The 20,723-nt window shown below is 46.5% G+C and overlaps 1 protein-coding gene across 5 annotated transcripts in view; it reads right to left on the bottom strand.

The window, feature by feature from the left end:
* The window catches only part of LOC149372082 (sodium-dependent dopamine transporter-like), an 85,933-nt gene that overhangs the window by 47,163 nt on the left and 18,047 nt on the right, over positions 1–20,723 (bottom strand). The window contains exon 2 of one of the 5 annotated variants that reach the window (XM_089566453.1): positions 10,103–10,245. The exons of 2 other annotated variants lie outside the window; for them this stretch is intronic. In XM_089566453.1, coding sequence (XP_089422579.1) covers positions 10,103–10,245 — 143 coding nt within the window. Of the gene's footprint in view, positions 1–1,047; positions 1,226–9,857; positions 10,039–10,102; positions 10,246–20,723 lie in introns of those variants that run through there. 2 more of the 5 variants (XM_089566454.1, XM_089566460.1) reach the window with 2 other exon arrangements.

Genomic DNA, 20,723 nt, shown 5'->3' with positions numbered 1-20,723 from the left:
GCCATAGTTATTAGCTAGATGAGCATCTGGTTTCATACTCCCTGTTTGGAAGGGGAAAAGAGCGAAAAGGACATCGGATTAAGTCAACCTAAAAGCTTTCAGAGATGTTAAATCACAGACGTGATGAATGCACTACGGAGAATCATGCACAGAAACTCGATAAACAGGTCTTCGTTTCTTCAGCAGCCAGAATTCAGCAGCCGGAATCAATTTTTGAAGCTCTGTAAGTGTAGCTCGGGTGCTATGACTCAAAGACCGCTTTTCATTGGGAGCATGTGGGTCAAACAGCGTGCTGCGGTAGCCGTCCACAGAAAGCCGGATGCAAAATCGGCGATGTGCTTATCGAAGATGTTTTTACCGGAAATAGAGAAAAATATTTGGAAACACTTCCTATGCTGTACCACAGGGACCACAACGTGGTTTTGAAGCACAAACAACCGAGTTGGAATGGTCCCAGCTTCTGCATTCACTGTTTTTACTGATCGCACATTCGAGGCTAACCCGCAGCGGTGGCTTAGTGACAGTGGCGCTCGGCGGTGAGTCCAAGGACGCGGGGCCGCATTCCGATGGAGGAGAAACGGGAAAAAAAATGGCAGAGTGTTGTGATATGTTAGTGCACGTTAAAGAACCGCAGGTGATCAAAATTAATCCGGAGCCCTCCACTGCGCTATTTCTCATAGACTCCCATGTGCAGCGTTGGGACGTTAAACCCCATATACAATACCACACTTGCGAGACCAATTGATCCGCCTTGTAATCCCCGTATGCATTTTGCACGACGTAAACGCGGACATGTATCGCTTTCTGTGGAGGTCTGTCTTGGACTGTGACCAACCAGGATCCAACTCCTGGCAGCGACGGTTCCATTATGGACATCGCGCCACCTCATGTTGCGTGTATGCAAGAACCCTGTCATCAATCCGTGTCTGACATCTTTCCTGCGGTGAACCTGTGCCGGTTTGTATGACTCTCATGCTCTCAACCAATTCTGAACGCATTGAAGAATCCAAAACTGAAAAAGTTTTCCGGAAAGCGATTCCCGCGTACCTTGTGGGCGATATCATTCTGCGGGACGATAAGGGCCGGCTCTTTCGACGCGAACACGAGCTCCATGCGCACCGGCGGACATAGGAGGTGCAGGCGATGTCGGCTGTGGACGCCAGCTTGGAGCACGACGACTGCTTCCGACCGTGATCGAGACAGACGGACAGTGTGTTTGTGCGCGACCACCTCGCTCGCGAACGACCAGAAAGACGGCGGAGCCCTCTCCCGTCAGCTGGCACCCACAAAAAGCGCTCAATGCCTCCGCGGAGGGCGAGAGAATAAAGCGCACCGAAGCTGTTCTTTTTCTTCACATCCGCCTTCCTTCCTTCCTTCCTTCTCCTGCGCGACCGTGGTGCTGCGCAAAGAAATGAAGAAAGGCCCGAGCGCGCACTTTCTGCGCGCCGGGGGATGTCGCAACGCTAACCCTTTTCTGCCGTCATTTCGGCAGGGTCGCCGAAGCCACCAAACGATTGCCTGCCGCGGCACGCGCAGAGGCGGAGGGCGTTCGCCAATGAACCGCCTGGCCTCGCTTGCCGCGACCATTGGAAGGGCCCCCAGCGCGAAGGCTGAAGGCTGGCCCCCGGAGGGCGACAGCTGACCGCAGGGGTCGTGATGCGCTCACGCGCTGCCAGCAGCATTCTCGGAGAGACGCCCTCCCTCCGCTTCGACGCTAATCGTTCGAAAACATTTCCATGGGGCATCCGGCATCCGCGATAATACGCAGGCAGAGCGAGATGACTGGCTTCTATGGTCGCGTCATTCAGCCCGAACAACGCCCTTTCACTGAAGTGGTGGGTAAGAGAAAGGATTAAAATGTTATTCCTCTTCATACGTCATGGAATGCTTAACACTTCCTAACTCGGTGATGTTGATGTTCTCAAGAAGTCTGAGATAGATGAGCTCTTTATTGACCTCGTAATTGATATGACGGCTTGCGATAAATACTTCCGGCCCTACGAAGACTCTTCTGGAGCGAGTGTCTAATCTACAAGCGAGGAGCTCATGACCGAGGATGACATTAACGTTCAAGCGCCAAGGCCCGTCCGTATTGCCTTCTCATGCAACGCATATCCCCCATTTCCTTTATGTTTTAGCCAGACAGGTTGAGCATAGGACGCAGCCACTAAAATATATCCGCGCAATATCGGCACCAACGATATTCACGTCAGGAACAGTGGACTTCCTGTTCAGCGTAAATTTTCTCGGACAAGCTTTAGTCGTGAAATTTTTTTCCTCGTCTCAGAAAAAAAAGTATATCCTGTAATACTACCAGCATTAATGGGTTAAATTAGTAAAATACCCTTAAATAGGTACTGAAAAACATTTCCTGTTCTGTTAGCTACTGTCGTTTCTACAGTCCGTGAAACACGTTCGGCTGCTCTAACTTCAGAGAATAGCTTAGTCCTTAAAGGAGCGCTCAAAGTGAAGTTATTTTAGTGGCATATAAAGCTAAAAACAATGCCATTGAAAGCACAAATATGTCCTGTGACTATGTACACTGTATCAATCTTCAGACAAGCACATTGGTAGTGCTCTGAAAAGACAGTAAACCAAAACTGGAACTTCATGTCCAACATACTTCGACCAAAATTTTCAATATTGTAAAAGTGTACGGTACTCGTATCGAAATATTGAAGATCACTCTTCGATACGTAGCAAAATCTTTCTTTTGTAGCGTTTGCATCGCTCGCATCGAGCAGCTAAGACGGCCTTAGAAACCAATGGCGAACGCTGTCGACGATAGTAGAAACGTCATTATGAAAAAAATGCCAGCCTGCCGACAGGAGATTGCGGATATTTTTATTGTTATTGTGAAATCTTACAATATATGAAGCGATTGCGTTCATAAAGTTTTTCCCGTTCAGAAATGTTTTTGACCAGAATTGTTTGGTATGAGGTGACACGAAGTACTCTGGTCAGAGCAAAAATCTGATTCCCCTTCATACGCCAATTCCCATGTCATATTTTAAGCCAGTACTCGCAAGCATTCTCGTCTATATTGCAGCTTAGCACTCGGTGGAAATGCTTGCGGCCCTTGACTACACGCTGTTATTTTTCTTACGTGCAACTTTCCATACACATTTGTTCTGTTCAGCCACACTGATCTAAAATGAATGAGAAGGCTTGGGAAATGTGCTACGAACATCATACCAAGAATAGTCGTAATATTATTATTATTAAATTTCCTTACCAGGCACCAAAACCCAAAATGTATTTCAGGAAACCACCTAGATTTTTTTTTTTCCAAACTGAAAACCAGACCACAATTTATGCTTCATAAAGCAGCACCTGGATACCTTCTGTACGTTCGTTTCGGAAGCACGGGAAAAAATATAATTCCGAGTTTAACGCAAACCCCTCAGTCAACGAATATCCATACTACATATTATAAAGCAAACACTCCTCAGGAATATCCTAGAGATATCAGGAAGGTGCATTGATGGTTTGGCGGCACTACGAGTGCCAAGTTCATAACGAGACAAAAAAAACTGACGGGACGTTCCTTATCATGAAAAAAGATGGCGGACGGAGCGTATGTATATCTCGGGCACATTACCTAGCTTCCCATTAATCGCTTCAGTCGTAGCTTGTATGTCAAGGGACTTTCTGAGCAGGCGCGTCGATTGAGATTTTTTATTTTGTAAGAATACGCACGGAATCCCCGTCACCGCTATAGACTGCGCTTTGTTTGTTTATCTGATAGGGCGTTGGTGGCAGCCAACACGACTTGAGCGTTCACACAGTAGCGACACCAATGTCCACCCTGAATACCCGCGTAAGTTTCTAGCGTACAAAGGCATAAATGTTTGTGTCCTGACTAATAGCTTTCCAGTTCATTGTCTACGGTACACTTCCCTTTTAGGCGCCGGGAAAAAGTTGCCAGGTGCCTCACTTGGCCGGACCTATACGGTGTCGTCCAATCTTATATCTGAGTTTTACATCTATGTCACGTGTGGTACTCGTGTGGGGGATGACGCCAATTTATTTATTCCCATCGAGAGAGATTTCAGCGCAACACCCTATTGAGTAGATAACGCAATGGCCATGCGGATATCAGATATTAACTCACTCAACACGTGCGTGATCACGATTATTTGCTCGGGCATTATCTTGCGCCTGTTTACCTCCACGGCCGAACGAAAAATGACATGTAGTTGCTGCCGTCACAACGGACACTAAAGCCCTGCGCCATCCACCAGCAAAATCAGGCAGGTAATGGGATTGTGTTTGAGCCTCGTCGTAGTTCCGTACGTTTTCGGTCTGTCCTATACCGGCCTCTAGAATGAAACGCGCGTTTTTTTTGTATGTTTGTTTGTTCTGAGGGGTACCCGACTCGAGAGCACTGGCAGCAGTCTACAACTATATGGTGTCGAAACAGCCGTCTGTATCCTGTTGCTACTACACCAGGCCTCAGCCAGGGAAGGGAGCGTAGCGTTGCTGCGATTCGGTAGCCTGTTCTCCCAGCGTAAAGAATACCGAGGGAAAAAACTCGTACTGCCTTCCTTGCAACAGCCAGCTTCAACGGGCTTGATGAGCCCCATAGGTTGACGAAGCAACCGCACTCATACGAGAGACATCATTAACAATTAATCTCTGCCATACTCGCGACTCGATGCCCGGGTTCTTCTGTGGCAGCATTCCGTTATCGTGAGACAATGTAAGAGCGTTCCGAGGAAACCACAGAACAAGTAGCCGTCCCTGAAAGACGGTAGCATGATTGATAGCAGATATATGCCACCGGTCTATCAACAAAGGAGCGCAACCTCTCCACACCATCCGCGCTCTCGGTAGCCTTATCGGCCGATAATGCGTTCGCGCGTCCGCTTCTCAGAGGACCGGTCCTTCAGGATGAAAACGTTTATTTTTTTAGGTCACCAGAGCGTCAACACAAACAGCGGAGCACGCATTCGTCACGTCAGCCGTTACTTTCCTGCTAGGAAATTATCCGTTCACTTCAGGAAGCCCGTAAATCACTTTGCGCTGTTGCGTTATTTTTTTTTTCTTTTTTGTGCGGAGAGGGCAACCAGCGAGTTTCGTCAATATGAGTTTTATTTCGGCCTATTGTTTTTCTTAAATCTTATTTTGGCGCACTAAAACGGACCTATAATGCTGAGCCTCTGGTGTGGAAAATTTTTCCAGTATTTTGAGCGACAGAGCCGCGGAGGCGGCAGACGTGGCAGAAAATGTAAATGAGAAGCGGATTCAAGTGCCTTTTGACAGGCAGCGAAGTACTTTTAATCAATCGTTAGCACTCGTAGAACAACAACCAACGCACATGACGTGCACGCTCATCTGAGAGAATAAAGGGCAATAATTTCATACTTTTTTCCCACACTGGAGAGCCTCCAGCACACAGCCAAAACTTCAAAGCGCAGCATAGGAGACTTCAACCACGTTTTTCAATTCAAATAATCATGTCCCAAACGTTTTCACTCTTTGTCTCAGATGGATATAGAGCAGGTTAACACCCACCCTGCGTAGCCAGTCGCAGCGAATAGAGGTAACATGAACATCCACATATCAGGGAAAATGAATGCGCAGCTCGACAGTTGCAGCGCCCATTGCAGCGAGGTCATGACACACACGACATGAGGCGAAAGAATTCGGTGGAAACGAGAAGAGGTCGATTAGCCAGGCTCCAACACTCATCAAGCGTACACGTACAACGTTTCCAGCGAACGCGATGAAGCGGAGCGCGAGCAGTTGATTTTGTTTTTGTTGTTGTAATGGTCGATTCGTTTCTTTGTTTCTGGTAAACATGCGGCGCGAATACAGGTGAAGCTTACAGCGGTAAGCAAGCCGCGCATGCGATGATCGGAAGCAGATCAGGAAGGAAGGAAGCGCACAAGAGCGTTCACCCGCTGGGCATTGCGAACCGCGTGGATGCATGCCGGCAGTCGTTATGCCTGAACGACTTCAGTCCTATGAGTACATAAGCAACGCAAAGACGCATACATGCGTTCAATTGTTTTTTCGCTCTGTTTCGTAAATGTACTGCCCTCAGAACAGCGAAAAAAGAAATAGCTTCCGCGCGTTTGCAGCGAAATTCATTAGGCTTGTGTTGTGTTTCAGAATGTCTTATTTTTGCAATGTTATCATTTTTTCGCTTTCACCACACCAAAATACATTTGTCCTTCATGTTGCGATTCGTACGCTAAAATCATGTTCACTTTGTGTTTTTGTTTTGTTTTCCTTCCTAACACGTATGTTTTGTTTGTTTTTTTCGTTGCACAGAAAGAATTAAGCATACTGTTTTTGACCACGCCGTTTGTGACATTGGAAATATTAGCAGTCATAAACCTTTATAGTACTTCGAAAATATTGATTGTACAACGATTCGCTTCTTCAGAGTACCGCAATCTCTGAAAACTTTTGTAACTTTTGTCCTGGATAGTTGACTGAGCGTTGAGAATGCAGAAAAGACAGAAGAAAAAGATGTAGTTTGGCAGATATCAAGAGACCAGTAAATTGGTACGATTTTGCATAGCGCGTTCATCTTTTCCTAGAAAATAGTAAGACATAATTCTTTTAGTTTCGTCGCCAATTCTGCAGGAAATAAGTTACGCCTAACACGCGGTAAGTCTTCCGCGAACAGCCGCCAGATTCCTTTAATGTTGCTTGTAAAACGACGGTTACCCAGAGGCTTTCCTCTGCCTGAAATCCAGCCAAGGACACGGCGAGTTAAACATCTTTCCGAGTAGCCTATGTAACAACGAGAATCTGTACGAGTTCAATACGGGCGGTTAAGGAGTGTTGATTAATGCGAAAGAAGTTGATTTTGCGTGAGTCCCGTAAGAGTCATGCCGACAGTGCCAACGAGTGCTGCAATTCTGACGTGCACAGGGCTCAAGTTTCTCAAGAACGCAGCTTAATGGACAAAAATGCCGTTGCTGAACTTTTGTAACTCAAACGAAATTATTCAAATCCACCACGTTTGAAGTGCCTGCGAAATACGCAACCAGCTTCAATCCCTCCCGTGGAGCTCGCAGTTTGCTGAATTCTAATCCCTTTTACTGCGGTAGAAGAAGCGACGGAAACGGACGACATAGCCGACAGTACAAACAATATTAATTTAGTACTGCCCGGCTTATCACCTGTGATAGACACAACTACATGAATTGCTCATATAATTGCGGAAACGGCCGTTTCCGTAATATTTGCCCTAGAAAGTTCAAACTGTCAGCCCGAGAAATGAAAAATGCAAGAGGCCTTCTGAACGATATATTTATGCAAAAAAGCTAACCGTAACGGCAAAACTGCCTAAAATATGTCCTGTCGTAATGTTGCATTGGCAGGTGATAGAGACGTTTTGAATATTACTCTTTATTTGTCATATGCGTCTGCATCTTCCTGCAATATCAGCGCCTTTACACATTTATAAATAGTCGAATTAGCGAAATTAAATTATGCTTTCATGATCTTTTTCTTAACAAATCACCCGGTTTCACTTTTAAATTTTGCAATGAAATGGTCATAAGAGATGAAAATCCGGGATATCTATACAGTTATCCGATGTTCTCAATGCAAAGGTATTACAGAGTTTATATTCTTGACAGACTGACAAACACACGTCGCGATTTTATCTGCTAAGTGAAGAAAGAAGGAAATGTCTTCTATCCGGCGGCTATATATAGAGAAAGCAAGACACTCTCCATCGAGCCCCCACCAAAGCGAGTTATTCTTTGTCACTTCCGTCGGAGCTTGCTCAACACGGTTGAAATAAGTTGTGAGAACCAAACCTTCGGTCACCCACTGCACGAATGAAGTTTATATCAAACGGTCGTGTCAAGCTGCACATGCCATGCAAATGCGAGTTTAAGAAATGCAATTGTGTGGATCAGCAGATGTCCAGTACGAGCATTTTTCGCAGTTATCACCTTTCCCATTTACCTTTTTTTTTCTGTGTGCAAGCCGATCACAACGCTTACGCTGCACAGCTCTGAAGCTGAACGTGTAGACACGCGACAGCGGAGGGCTGGCAGTCTTTCTAGGACTGGAGTATCTGTCGACTCTGAGCCACAGACGTCCGATAGGGGCACATGCAACCCTCGCTTTGGGGCTTTGTTTCATGTCGTTCTATTCAGAAGGAAAGATCTATGAGAAAGACATGCTTGCGAATGCCATCGTTCCTGGAGGAATTTTTTACGCGAATTGATAAGCCGTACTAGACAACGATGACGTGCGTCATGTGATCAGCCACTGGTGTGATATAAGTGTTATCCGGCTGCTGAACAAGCTGCAAGCTCACTGACGCTCTCTCAAAGTCACAAAATATATGATAAAGGTTTGGATTTTCTGCTTTTCTGCAGCGCATAGATTAATAAAAGGTTACCATCAGACGGAAATAAATAACTCTTTTAGAACGTGCGGATTTCGACTTGGTCCTCACGATTAGAAATTTAACTTCAACTTAGCGACGATATGAGTCGCCATCATTGCTATGCACTCTAGCATAGGACACCTAAAACCAGTTCCGCAATGATCCCGCGTCCACACTTGCTGCGATTATCGCGACTGACGCAGCTAGCTACATTAACTTTCACGAATCGCGCACCGAGGCTCTGACACGCATAATAAATCAAGGACGACGTGATCACGTTAGCAGGCCACGAGGACATGAAGAGTAAACAGGCAAATTACATGTCCTACATCTCAGACCAAACAATTACCGTTTTTGGCAGCATTTCCACCCTGTCATTACAAAATGAGTAATGGTCGATCTGACAAAATGACGGCTTGGTGCGGCGAAGGGGGCAAGTTATGCAACTACGCTGCGAACCATAGAACAGCTCAGTCAGCGCACATCTATGCGCAACAGGCTATAATTGCTCGCAGTTAGTGAGAGACTCGGTTTCTCTTTCCCTTATAAATCGGCTGCTTTAAGCAAAGCACTAGTATTACCATAAATTGGTGCCTGCTGCTGCGAACGTTACGACTACGAAGTTAAAACTAGAGATGCATATAGCTTGAACTCACATAGGAGCAAGACACCGTGCGGTGACTTTTAAATCAAATTTCAGATAATTTCCCGACAGATCCAATAACTCAAGTGTTTTAAAGAACGAATTCAGAGAATGAAACATGGCCCCTAACGACAAGAGCGCTAGTAACGTTAGAGCAAAGCAACATCTAGTTTCTGACGCGTTCTGTACGTGCGAAAGTAGTACAATCCACAAATCTGCTCACTGACCGGCCTAACTGCTAGCACGTCGCACGACAATAGACATGCATTCAAGCACCTTCAACGTCTCATCGGGACATGAACAACCAAAGAGGACTTATATTTTACACTTACGTGGCTTCTTCTAGATGTGCCGCCTTTATAGCACCCTTAGCGGACTAGCAACAATCGTTATCATAACGCCATACCTCACTGGGGGAGCCACCCACGGAGGGCAAAAACAATAGTGCCCGAGTCTGGTTCTGCGCAATAAAGGGGAATCGTTCTTTGGCTATCGTTCATGCCGCTAGCCTCTCTTGGCTCAGGTTCAATCTGGTTTCAACTTCCTCCTCGCTCTCTTTTTCAAGTTGTCCGTGAACGATGCTCATCAAGAATGCCAGAGCAGACGCCGCGGTGACCCTGACGCCAGCAGCAACGCTGGCCTGAGCACAGGCAAGCCTTGCTGTCTGCACTCCAGTACGGGGCACCAGTGCATACGTTAGTAACCGATGGCAACTTGAGTTAGTCCGGCGCATTCGGGGTCTTACAGAGCGGCCTTGGAAAGATGGAAAGATAGAGAGAGCAGCGGGTTAAGTAAAGCAAGGTGTTATTCTATGAGGCAACCACTGAGCTTGCCGGAGCGCACACTTACCTCAATCGTGTAGCTCTCATTGGACAGGTACATAGGCAAGTACCGCCGGTTCGAAAAACCGAGCGTTACCAGGTCCGGCATGTTGAGAGGTTAGGCTGAAGCTCTCTCTAGTCAAGTCAGTCCAGCGCGGGCCGTACTTCTTCCTCCATAAGAGTCTGCACGCCTCCCTCCTCCGCTCCACCTAAGTCCGTTCCGACCACGAAAGGAACGAAAAAAAAACGGCACAAAGGTAAGGCAACACTCACCCCAAGGTTCTTGATGACAGCGGTGCTAAACCGCCTCGCTGCCTGGAACATGGGATTCGAAGACGTGCTGACCGCGGTGCTGAACCGTCTCGCTGCTTGCAACATGGCTGCTGGCCTAGACGGTCGCCGTGCTGGTGGACGGGCTTGCAGAATGATGGCACGAGTTTAAATTCGACGTCGCGATTCGCGCGACTTCAGCGAGCGACGGCACGGGAGAGAACAAGACTCTTCTTGGCAGACTCAACGCGACACCCGGGCAACCTCGAGACGCGAGCTTGGCACGACGGGAACACGGTGGTGCCTGGATGCGGCAAGCGTTCGTGTGTGTGTGTCTACGTACACCTGAACTGAGTTTCCTCGCATTAGAGCGGCGCCTCTTTCGGTGCGCGGGCGGGCGAGGGGAACATGCCGAGACTCTTTAGGTGCAGCTCCACACAATCGCGTCCTTCCGAAAGACGACGCGACGCGGCCGAGTGAGAGGGGCGAGGTGTATGACGTCTGTTCATTCTCTTTTTTCTCCCTTCGCTCTGTTTCTTTTTGGCGCCAAGGACCGTAGATAGCGATAGGAGGACACTTTCAGCCAGGCGTCTATCGATAGCAGACTAGAGGTGTCGATCAACTGCCCTCTGATAGCACCTCGGCTACGAAGGAATGCACTATAGGGCAAGCTCGCGGGGAAGGAGGGGAGATTGCTCGCCTTTGTTGTGAAAACTAGGGGGAAGCGGGGCTCTACGGGCCAGCACAGCAGCAACAACACACTGAGAGGTTCAGCTCCGCCTAGACTACAAGCTACAATCTACAAACTACAACCATCAAAGAACATAAAGCATGGCAGCATCAGGGAAGACTACAGCAGCTCTTGTGACTACAAATGCACATCCCATATAAATGCACACAACACACATAACTCAACTGTGGCATGCGCAGAACATTATTTACCGTGTTCATACCATCAGATTACATTTCAAACACACAACTTCACACACACGAGCTCGCATATTGCCAGCATCGCCATTTGCTACTCTGGTGTTCTGTTCAGCCATTCGCTAAGCGTTCATGCAGGTCAGTGACTCTGATGCGCACTACGTACCACACAGCTTCCGTGGTCCTTGCTTCTACGCTTGTTGCGCGCCATGCATCAAAAGACAACTGAATGTTAACATAGCGTCGTTCTACAAATCCCAGGAGGCGCGGCGTTATTGAAGTCTTCGGTCAGTGGCAGTTGCGAAAATCCGTAGCGACTGCGTCTCGTCATCCGAATGTGAATCAAACCAGCGTTAAGTAATACCTGTAGACGAAAGACAGCCGAATGTGTTCGCCAGCGATTCCATATATTCGCGTCTGATTCGGGCCTGACAGCAAAATATACTGTATTGATTAGTTCGTTGATATAATTCGTATTATTCCCCAAAATAAAGGAAAACAGAACGACAGCTCTAAAAACAAAACATTTTCGCGCAAGCATTGACGGATCGCCAGGAAAGAACCTTGAATTCGTGTACACGGCTTCAGCGTACAAGTACGCTGGCGATGATGATTCCCCGTAACCCTTCCCCCCCCCCCCCCCCCCCCCCCCCGGCTCCTTTCCCCGACAAGAGTTAACAGCGTGCGGGGAGTATGCGTAAATAGGAGCGGCCCGCTGTAATGAAGTCCCACGCCGCGGCGTCTCGAGTGGCGGTGACGCGGCCGCGCCTAATGTCTCGAGGCCCGCCAGGGAAAACACATCAGCAGAAAGGAGCGCCAGGTGTGGTGACTTCGCACGACACCGTCGAGGTGAATTGACGGCTAAATTACGCCGATGCTTTCCAGCGGAGTTATGTCACCCGGTGTAATCGAGACCGCATATGGAGGAAATGAAGACGCTCTTTTGTGCACCAGGAAATATTAAATAGTTCACAACTTTTTTTTTATTGTGCCGTACTTCACCAAATCAGTACGACTCACAGAAAAAGACGCTTCTATTAGAATAAAAGTATTAATTGAATGCAACTATCAGTACTGCCTGCGCAGAATTCGCACAGTGGCCTTCAATTCTTGTTACTACCAAACTTTTTTTTGGCGCATTAGTGCCGTCGGTGTATTAGTGCCTTATTTCCTAACGAGCGCAGTCTCATTATACCACAAAGTGAGAAATAAAGAGAATTAGCTTTAACTGCACGGTGCTATAATCTTTCAGCTAACACCGAGTCCAACTACTGCAAAAGCCCTCTGATTTGTTCAGTTTACCCAAACCCTCTCTAAAATCCCTGCGTTTACATTTCGAAGTAATACTATAGTTCTAACTGTGCAAGGCAAAGTGCAATTATGCAGATAGAAAATGCTTTCAGAAAGTATAAATAAGAAACTAGAAAAAGAAAAAGCTTCGACGTCAATAAACACAAAAAGAACGCAACATGTAGCTTGTCTTTGTTTTCTCGGGTAGAAAAGTATAACCACCTTACACTTAAAGAAAGGCACCCCTCTACAATAAGCTGAGAGCAGTTTACGACGGAAGTGCTTATTAATTCCAAGTGTCTTTCTGTTCATCGAGAAAATACATGAGGCTGGTACAGTAGCTTTAACGACGGCGCTGCCACAAGCTTCAGTGATAAGCAGTGTTTATGATGCATTTCGAGAGGAACGTAAAGCTCTGTATACCCTCGCAACCAGTTTGTGACGATCGTCGCGTGAAGCTCAATACACTCCGCACTTGTCATCACGAGGGCGACATTAGTTAGTGCGATTGCGGTAGTTAAGTCACACCCCTGCATATCTATTGGACGTCCCTCAAGACATTAGGCTTGTCCAGGCGCCCTTTTCACATAACTGCAGTGAGTGAACAAGCCCTGAATTAATTTTTTATTGCCGCGGAAATCGCGCACCTCTTCATCTACCGCAGGTGGAAGACTGCGAGGCCATGAGAACGATAAAGGCTTTTTTACTGCAACTCGTGTCCGACTAGCGCTTCTGCGGACCTGTACCTTGTACGCCGCAGCCATAAATGCGCAGATCTCCTATGGCTCATAGCGATTAGCCGAAATTTCTTTTCACATAGGCAGAGCACGCACCTAGTGCTCGAGGAAGCCAGTGTGTTGGCATCGCTACTTCGCCAACCAAACAATACCAAAAGACGTTCCGCTGCTCGTTCACAGGTTCTGAGTTTGAACGCTGGCTTGGCGCTGAGTGATAACTTCGAAAATGTGGTGAGATGCGTGTGTACCGTCTTCCTAGATATGCAGAGTTAGCTTGGCCCAACACAGACGATGAAGTGGCCTTTTTGTTCGGTGGGTAGACAGAAAAGTATTCGTTCGCAAAAAAAAAATGTATCGTAAGTTTGTATATGTCTAACTAAACTGTTTTTAAGATCCTGCTTAATAGACAGCCTTCTTGTTCAAAAAAAGAAGGAACCGTTTTTGAAACATATTCTAGTGATGCACACTTGTAGAGTAAGGTGCACCAACTCCCAAGACAAACGCCGGGAAGTTGAGGCACTTAGTAGCTAACAAGTCGAAACTAGTTGCGACGTATAGGTCTTGAATAATCCAAGCCGAAAATTTCAGCCTTAGCGATCTAGAGCAACTCTGAAGACACACGCACGTGCACACGCCAAATGAATCATAATACTACCCTTGAAGCCCTTCGATAGCGTCTTTTTTGGCCCCAAAACAGGGAATTTACAAATCTAAAAATATCGTTTAAAGTGCAAGAAAGGTGGTTTTACTCTCCACTCGAGGAGTAGTAAGAAATTTTTCTCCGGACAAGAACTGAGACTCACGTGTGTACGACCCATTACAAGCACTGTGGTTCAAAACTAAGGGAAATGGGGGGGGGGGGGGGGGGGGGTTACATGCGATGACAACTAAATTACACTGCTCGTACAGTGGGCCAACTACATTTCGATATCGGGAAAGAGACCATCAGTCCTTCCAGTCATCCTAATAGCCTGCTTCCTCGAGACTTGCCCGTTTTTTCCTTTCCCTACTGCGCTTGACAACACGGGAAATTAAAAGCCTCCGGATGATTAATCACAACACCCCCCCCCCCCTACACACACACACACACACTATAGGAAAAACATTTCAAAGGAACGTATTGCCAGCATTTTGTTCTTCAATTTATGTGACAAACGAGCACAGAAATATAAGGGATGAATAAAGCACGTTCTTATGGTCGCAACTAGTGCACATCACTTGAGCGCGACAGCTTCAAGTTAATCGACTTCATTTTCATTCTTTTATCACGTTAAATGCACAAGGTCACACGCACATCGCTGTCGGTTAATCTCCCTTTCTTCCTACTCTCCTTTTTTTTTGCCCCCCAATCTACGGGGATCCCAACGTCAGGCTTCACGAACTACATCATGCAGACAACCTGAGCACTACCGTGGTCACCAAAGTTAACCAAGAATTAAAACTAACCAACCTGTGCTTGAAAGCAGCGCTGGCTCCGCTAACATTGGCGACAAGTCAGCACACCGAGAAAGCGGAGTTGATGTCATGCATTGCAGTACGTTCATACCTCTGCCGAGGCGACTCCCGCATGCACCGCCGATGGAAACTGACTTTTCACCGCCGCTGACGCCTGGGTGTTGTACACGGCGCCTCTTGCTCGATAAATGCGGTACTCCGCCAGTGCGAGAACCACGGACGGCTCGGGAGTTTGTATGAGATCAGAATTAATTGCAACGGCTATGGTAAACCTAACTCACATCTATCGTCGACGTCAAGGGCACAACGCTTATGGTGGAATGAATGCGATAGCGGTGCTTAATAGCGGCAAGTTTTAGTTCGCAGAAGCGTTTACTCTTGGAGAACACCCCTCGCTCCACCATTCCGAGGCCGTGACGTGGCAGACAAAGTAGAAAATCCACCCAGGTGGGCGTCAAGCGGAAATCCGTCCTTTAGTCACCATCTTGCACTGAGCATTACAAGCGTTCACAAACCTGGGAATTATTGCCCCATTAGGCCCCAGCGGAAACATTAGCATGTAGGAGCTTTCGTTAGCGCACCCTTATAACGTGGGCCAAGCGGCTGGCTCTTAAGTAGTGTTATCCGCGGTTTTTTATGGTCGCTCTTTTAAAGACGGAGAGTAGCTGCGATGCAAAGTACATAAGCTGCTGGTATTTTTTTTTCTGGTACACAATATAGCCATCTTATTGCCATTTTTTCCAGTGATGCGACACCACCGCTTTTATTGAGCCTCCAAGACGGCGCTGTGAAGGCGCACATTTGTCCGAAAGACGATGAAGCTGCGCTTCAGCGGCATAGCCACCGCCACTTCCATTTGTGCGTGCGTGCGTGCGTGTGCGTGTGCGTGTGTGTGTGTGTGTGCGTGTGCGTGTGCGTGTGCGTGTGCGTGTGTGTGTGTGTGTGTGTGTGTGTGTGTGTGTGTGTGTGTGTGTGTGTGTGTGTGTAGAGGCCCTGTACTCGACAAAAAGAAAGGAAATGCGCCAATACTGAATGTTGTATTTTTCAGCCCATAAAATATATAAAATATGAAATCGCTCTCAGTACTACAAACTTATTACCCGAGAGATCGAGAGGCAGCGCGATGCCTTTCAACGGCCTGCCGTGCAAAACAATGGGCAGTGTAAATTGTGTATCGTGATCAAAAAAACTATATATTTATGAGGAAGGGCAGGGTGCAGTAACAGCCTCAGTCTCGGTGGACACCTCAGCCATGCCGTGAGGATTTCGATGAAAGCGGGAGTGAAAGAAGGGAGAATGAGGAGAGTGCACCGTAGTGGAGAGCTCTGGAATACTTTCGACCACCTGGGGATCTTTATGGTGCACTGACACCGCACAGCACACGGTGTATAAATGGTGAAACAGACGTATTTACATTTGCTTAAGATCTATTTTGTTTTCTCCGTATCTTTCAAATTCTCGTTTACAGGATGCTGCAATCACAAATAAATGCTTCATAAAAACGAACAGAACTAAAGCGTAACGCTTCTTACAGAAAAAGCTGTCGCGCAGCTGTCGTGCTTAGATTATTGACTCCAGAGCTTTTTCTTGTTACTGTGACCCACGGTCTGTGACCGAAGTCATTCAAACACCGGAAAACATTATTGTTGCACACATTCCGAAAAAATCTTTGGGCGGGAGTTAAAGACTAACTTCCTCTTAGGCTACTGAATTTGAGGTGATCCACGCGACTTTTATGAGTGCTTCTCCCGTCAACCATCGTGAGGTTTCGACTTTTTCCATGTGCTACAATTATTCATTGTTGTGGTGTATCATAAGTTTTCTGAATACAGAGCTAGGCGCCACATGCTCGTCTGCAGTAATCGGCCACTTAAACGCTTCTGTGTAAGGAAAGAATTCTGGAGGTTTTCTATGCAACTCTTCATCAGAGTTAATTAATAAAACATTTTCAGTAAGCACGAACACTTTTCAGAGAAAAATGTTACAGATAACTGCGGCAACCCGCAATGGAGTAATGCGAAAGCACTTAAGCCTCCTCATTTCAATTTTTTTTCTGTGCCGTCGCTCAGCGTCTCTGACGTCACGGAGTCCCCGACAAGCTAGGGCAGGAACTCTCCTCTGCCACCGGGTGACGTTACATCGGCAACTTACTATGACATTATGACGTGACGTCATGAGGTATTATAGCGATCACACTGATTAATTGCGACCACTGTCATTCGCTTATAATTCCCTAATTACTCCAATTCAATCGAGCTTTTTTAAATTAATTACTTTTCATTCATCACACGCGTTGCCCTTCTTTGCCTCTTTTTGACGTGATCGATGGATTGATCGCCGACCGATTGATTGATCGCTGATCGATTGATCGATCGCTCATCGATTGATTGATGTATGATTAGATGATGTAGACTAAACTACTTAATTGTTCTAATTACCCGATCAAATTAGTCAGTCTGATTAATAATTAATTACTAATTATGTATTAAACGTGCTCACAACTTTCATTAATTGATTAATTGGATTTCGATTAGCTCCCATTCTCTCGTTTCATCTCAGTACCAATTTAGGGTTTTCAATTTTGGCGCCATGCGTTGGCTCCGCCCACACTTCCGATTTTTCAAATTTCGCGCCACTTGTTGCCTTGCCCCGCCCATTTTATAGACATTTTTGGCTCTATTTAATTTACTTATCAACTTATCGACATCATCTTTTTTTCCACATCAACCTCACATCATCATCTTTAGATTACAATCATTCTTTTGGCGTTACCTCTTCCAAGTTCCTCACAACTGCTGCGGACATGTTTTGCGGACACGACCTTGTCGACATAGCTTTGTAATGTTTTCGCATTGATAAAAAAAGTCAGAGTGAAAACATATTTCGTGGCTGACCTTCTTTGTGTTCGCGCAGCGCTACAGGCATGCACAAAATATGACGGAACAAAGTGCGTGGGAAAGAATTTGATATCCTTACTCAGCGTTTAATATCCCTGCAGAAACCTGCCGCCTTACATCTCGTGTTTAGGCAGCATGAGATCAACATGTATAATAACCAGCCCTTATCAGAACCTTTCTGGATTGCATCTCGTGGGTCTTAAGCCAGACAGGGAAGTGTAGTTGCAAGGACAGCGAAGTACTCGTATTCTAACCCAAACATCGTTCAGAAATTCTGATACACTAGTCCTTTTAAGCGTAATGATGAATCTTCATAGAAGCGAGTTATACAAGCGCGCACGTTAATCAAATACTGAGTTCCCCAAAAATAATGGGTGCCGCCGCGGTGGCTCAGTGGTTATGGCGCTCGGCTGTTGACCCAAAAGACGCGGGTTCGATCCCGGCCGCAGCGGTCGAACTTCGATGAAGGCGAAATTCTAGAGGCCCGTGTACTGCGCGATGTCAGTGCACGTTAAAGAACCCCAGGGGGTCGAAATTTCTGGAGCTCTTCACTACGGCGTCCCTCATAGCCTGAGTCGCTTTCGGACGTCAAACCCACACAAACCAAACCAATAATAAAGGATTATTCCGGTCAAGCACTAAAACCGCACGCTTGCACAGTCATCTTCCCGATTAAACCGAAGGGGCCTTAACCGCGCGTTCCCTCATTTAGATAGGCACCTGGAGAATTCCTGCACTTCAGAGTGCGTTCGACACGATGCGCACTTCTGCCTTCACTGTAGTGGCGTTTACATGAACCCGACAGGGCCGGGTTGAGTCGAGTTATCGGGTAGAACGATCAAAATTTTGGTATGGGCTAGTCGGTGGCTTACCTTAAGGAAAGTACACATATACAGCGCAAAAAACAGGGACAGCAGAGAAGACACAAACAACAGGACTGGCGCTGAACATCGGAGGTCAGCACTAGTCCTGTTGTTTGTGTCTTCTCTGCTATCCCTGCTTTTTGCGCTGTATATATACTTTCCTTATTGGGTAGAAAACCGGTTACTGTGTTCATGTAAACGCTACCGAGTCGGGTCGGGGAGTCGATTGTACTCGACCCCTCAAATGCGCTGCAAGTGGTGGGTTGACTCCCAGCCTTTTCCGAAAATTTCATTTAATCCTCTTTCACGCCTGGGGAAGGCAATTTCTGCAGGGGAGAACAGCAGCGCGAGCCGGTCAACTACTCGTGTGGTCGCGCCTCACAGCACGCTCCGCGAGAGTTGACTCTCTCGTATCGAGTTGACTCTCTCATATGCAAAGCTCACAGAATATTTTATATCCTGAGTTCGCCATTTTGGTGTGTAGTATACCTGAAATGATGCGCGCGAAAATGCAGCTGTCCGGCCTTTCCGCTGTGGCATGAATAACGCATCCCTTGAGGCACTCAAAATAAAATTTAAATATTCCAGTCGTCATTGCGGCGTTGCGTAACGTGCGGAGCATTTCTATCAGTATCCATATAGTTACTGCGGAGAAGAATTGGGTCAAGGCCTAGGATTTTTCTTTTGTATCGCCACCGATTTGGCAGCCGGGACTCAGGTGGCACTGAGGCAACAAACCCGAAGCCAACAGAACCAGTTACAATGAGCCGATATAAGCTTGCTGTGCTTCTTTTCTTGTTGTACGCATCGTCCTACCTTTTTCTTCGATCCCTTTTAACTTAGCGCAGTCCTCCTGCAGTATGAACCGCAAGCCTTTCTGTATGCCGTTGGGACAGATTTTACTGAGCTCGCCTTAGAGCGAGAATCCATGCAGACTGTCATTTACAGTTTCATTTCCTGGTGTTTCGTTGATGTTTCGCTGCGAAGAATCTTGCCACGCCTGCGCCAAGGCCAAGTTCTCGATATTCGGTGCACGTTCGGAGCGTCGACTTCCCGCCAGGTACTACTTCTTGCAGTGACAGCTTCCTGCTGATGACTGTTCATATTCTTTCTCCCTGTCTCTAATTCCAGCTTTGCTAACGAAAAAAAAAAAACGTTTTCAGATGTCGTTCTTCTTAATATACAACAATTCAAGGTTGGCTTCTCGATGACATAGCAACAATTTGTGCTTTCCGGATGGCATCTGCGTAATCTAAAGTACAGTGATTTTCAACGAAACCCTCGCCATCCACATCGCGAACTTCATGCATGCTCAGCTCTTTTGCTGTATATTACGAACAGAGCAAAATTTCAAGAGGCTCGTAAATGAAAATTTCTGAGAATTGACAGAAGGCTCGAGAATCTCCAGCGACAATTTAGCCACGCGAAGGGTACAATAGTAGGTGTGTGCGAATATTCGAAATTTTTGAAAATAAAAAACGAAACCTCCTATTCGATTCTTCAAACGAATCAAAGAGTGCACGCTAAAAATTAATGGAAAGAAATCAAATATGTTCCAAGTTTATGAAGATTTTTAAAATAATTTTCATGAAGTTCGAATAAGGTAAAACAGTTGTCTTCGAAGACTATTTTACGAACAGAACTCACTCCAATGCCACAGAGCATGGCTGCCGCGATTGAACTTCGTGGGATTAATGCTCACACAAGGCCTCCAAGATTGGGCGACGCCGCACGGCTCAGATAGGTTTAGCCAGCCCTCACCTATCTCGGATGCAATAATCTCACCGCTCTCGTATACGCAGAGGTGACGCTAAATTCCTTGCTTTCGCTGTAAGCAGCTAGACTATTTTTATAGGCAGAGAATCAGGGTCATAAAATTAATAGTGCGTCTTTCTTATGAGGAGCTTTGAAAGCTATAGCTATAACTCGATAGGTTACAGAGCCATACCGCAGTGACGCCTCTAGAGCTTCGCTGTTTCGCACTATTACTCGTTTAGTACGAATATTCGCATCTGCAGCAAATATCGGTAAAAATAGTCGAATCGTATTTGGTTCTATCTATATTCGATTCGTATTCGATAAGGTTCTTCAAGGTGCTATTCCTACACCCCTGCAGAATAGAACCGCTTACACAGTTCTTGAGAGCAAAAGCACACCGAGACCGCTGAACACGCAATAATCCACTCCAGGAAAAGATCCACAAGATGAAAATGCCACGCGAATCACCGAACGGAGTAACCGAAGTTTTTCCATGGTGACATACTACAGTGACACACCGGCGTACATAGGGTCCGCCAGCTTTTTGACTCGCGAGGAAGTGAGCTATTTCGCAGGTGGCATCCCGAAAAGCCCACTGAGGGGCGTGTTTGGTCCTAAAGATTGCGCAATATTTGCTCCCGGAATACATCGAAACACATGAGAGCATCACAACAGCAAATTACGCGCAAATTGCAGG

The sequence above is a fragment of the Amblyomma mixtum genome, chromosome 1 (genome assembly GCF_055824585.1).
Source record: "Amblyomma mixtum isolate Tamu chromosome 1, ASM5582458v1, whole genome shotgun sequence".
NCBI classification, from domain to species: domain Eukaryota; kingdom Metazoa; phylum Arthropoda; class Arachnida; order Ixodida; family Ixodidae; genus Amblyomma; species Amblyomma mixtum.
The sequence above is the reverse complement of the archived record's forward strand: the minus strand, read 5'-3'. Positions and strand labels throughout refer to the sequence as shown.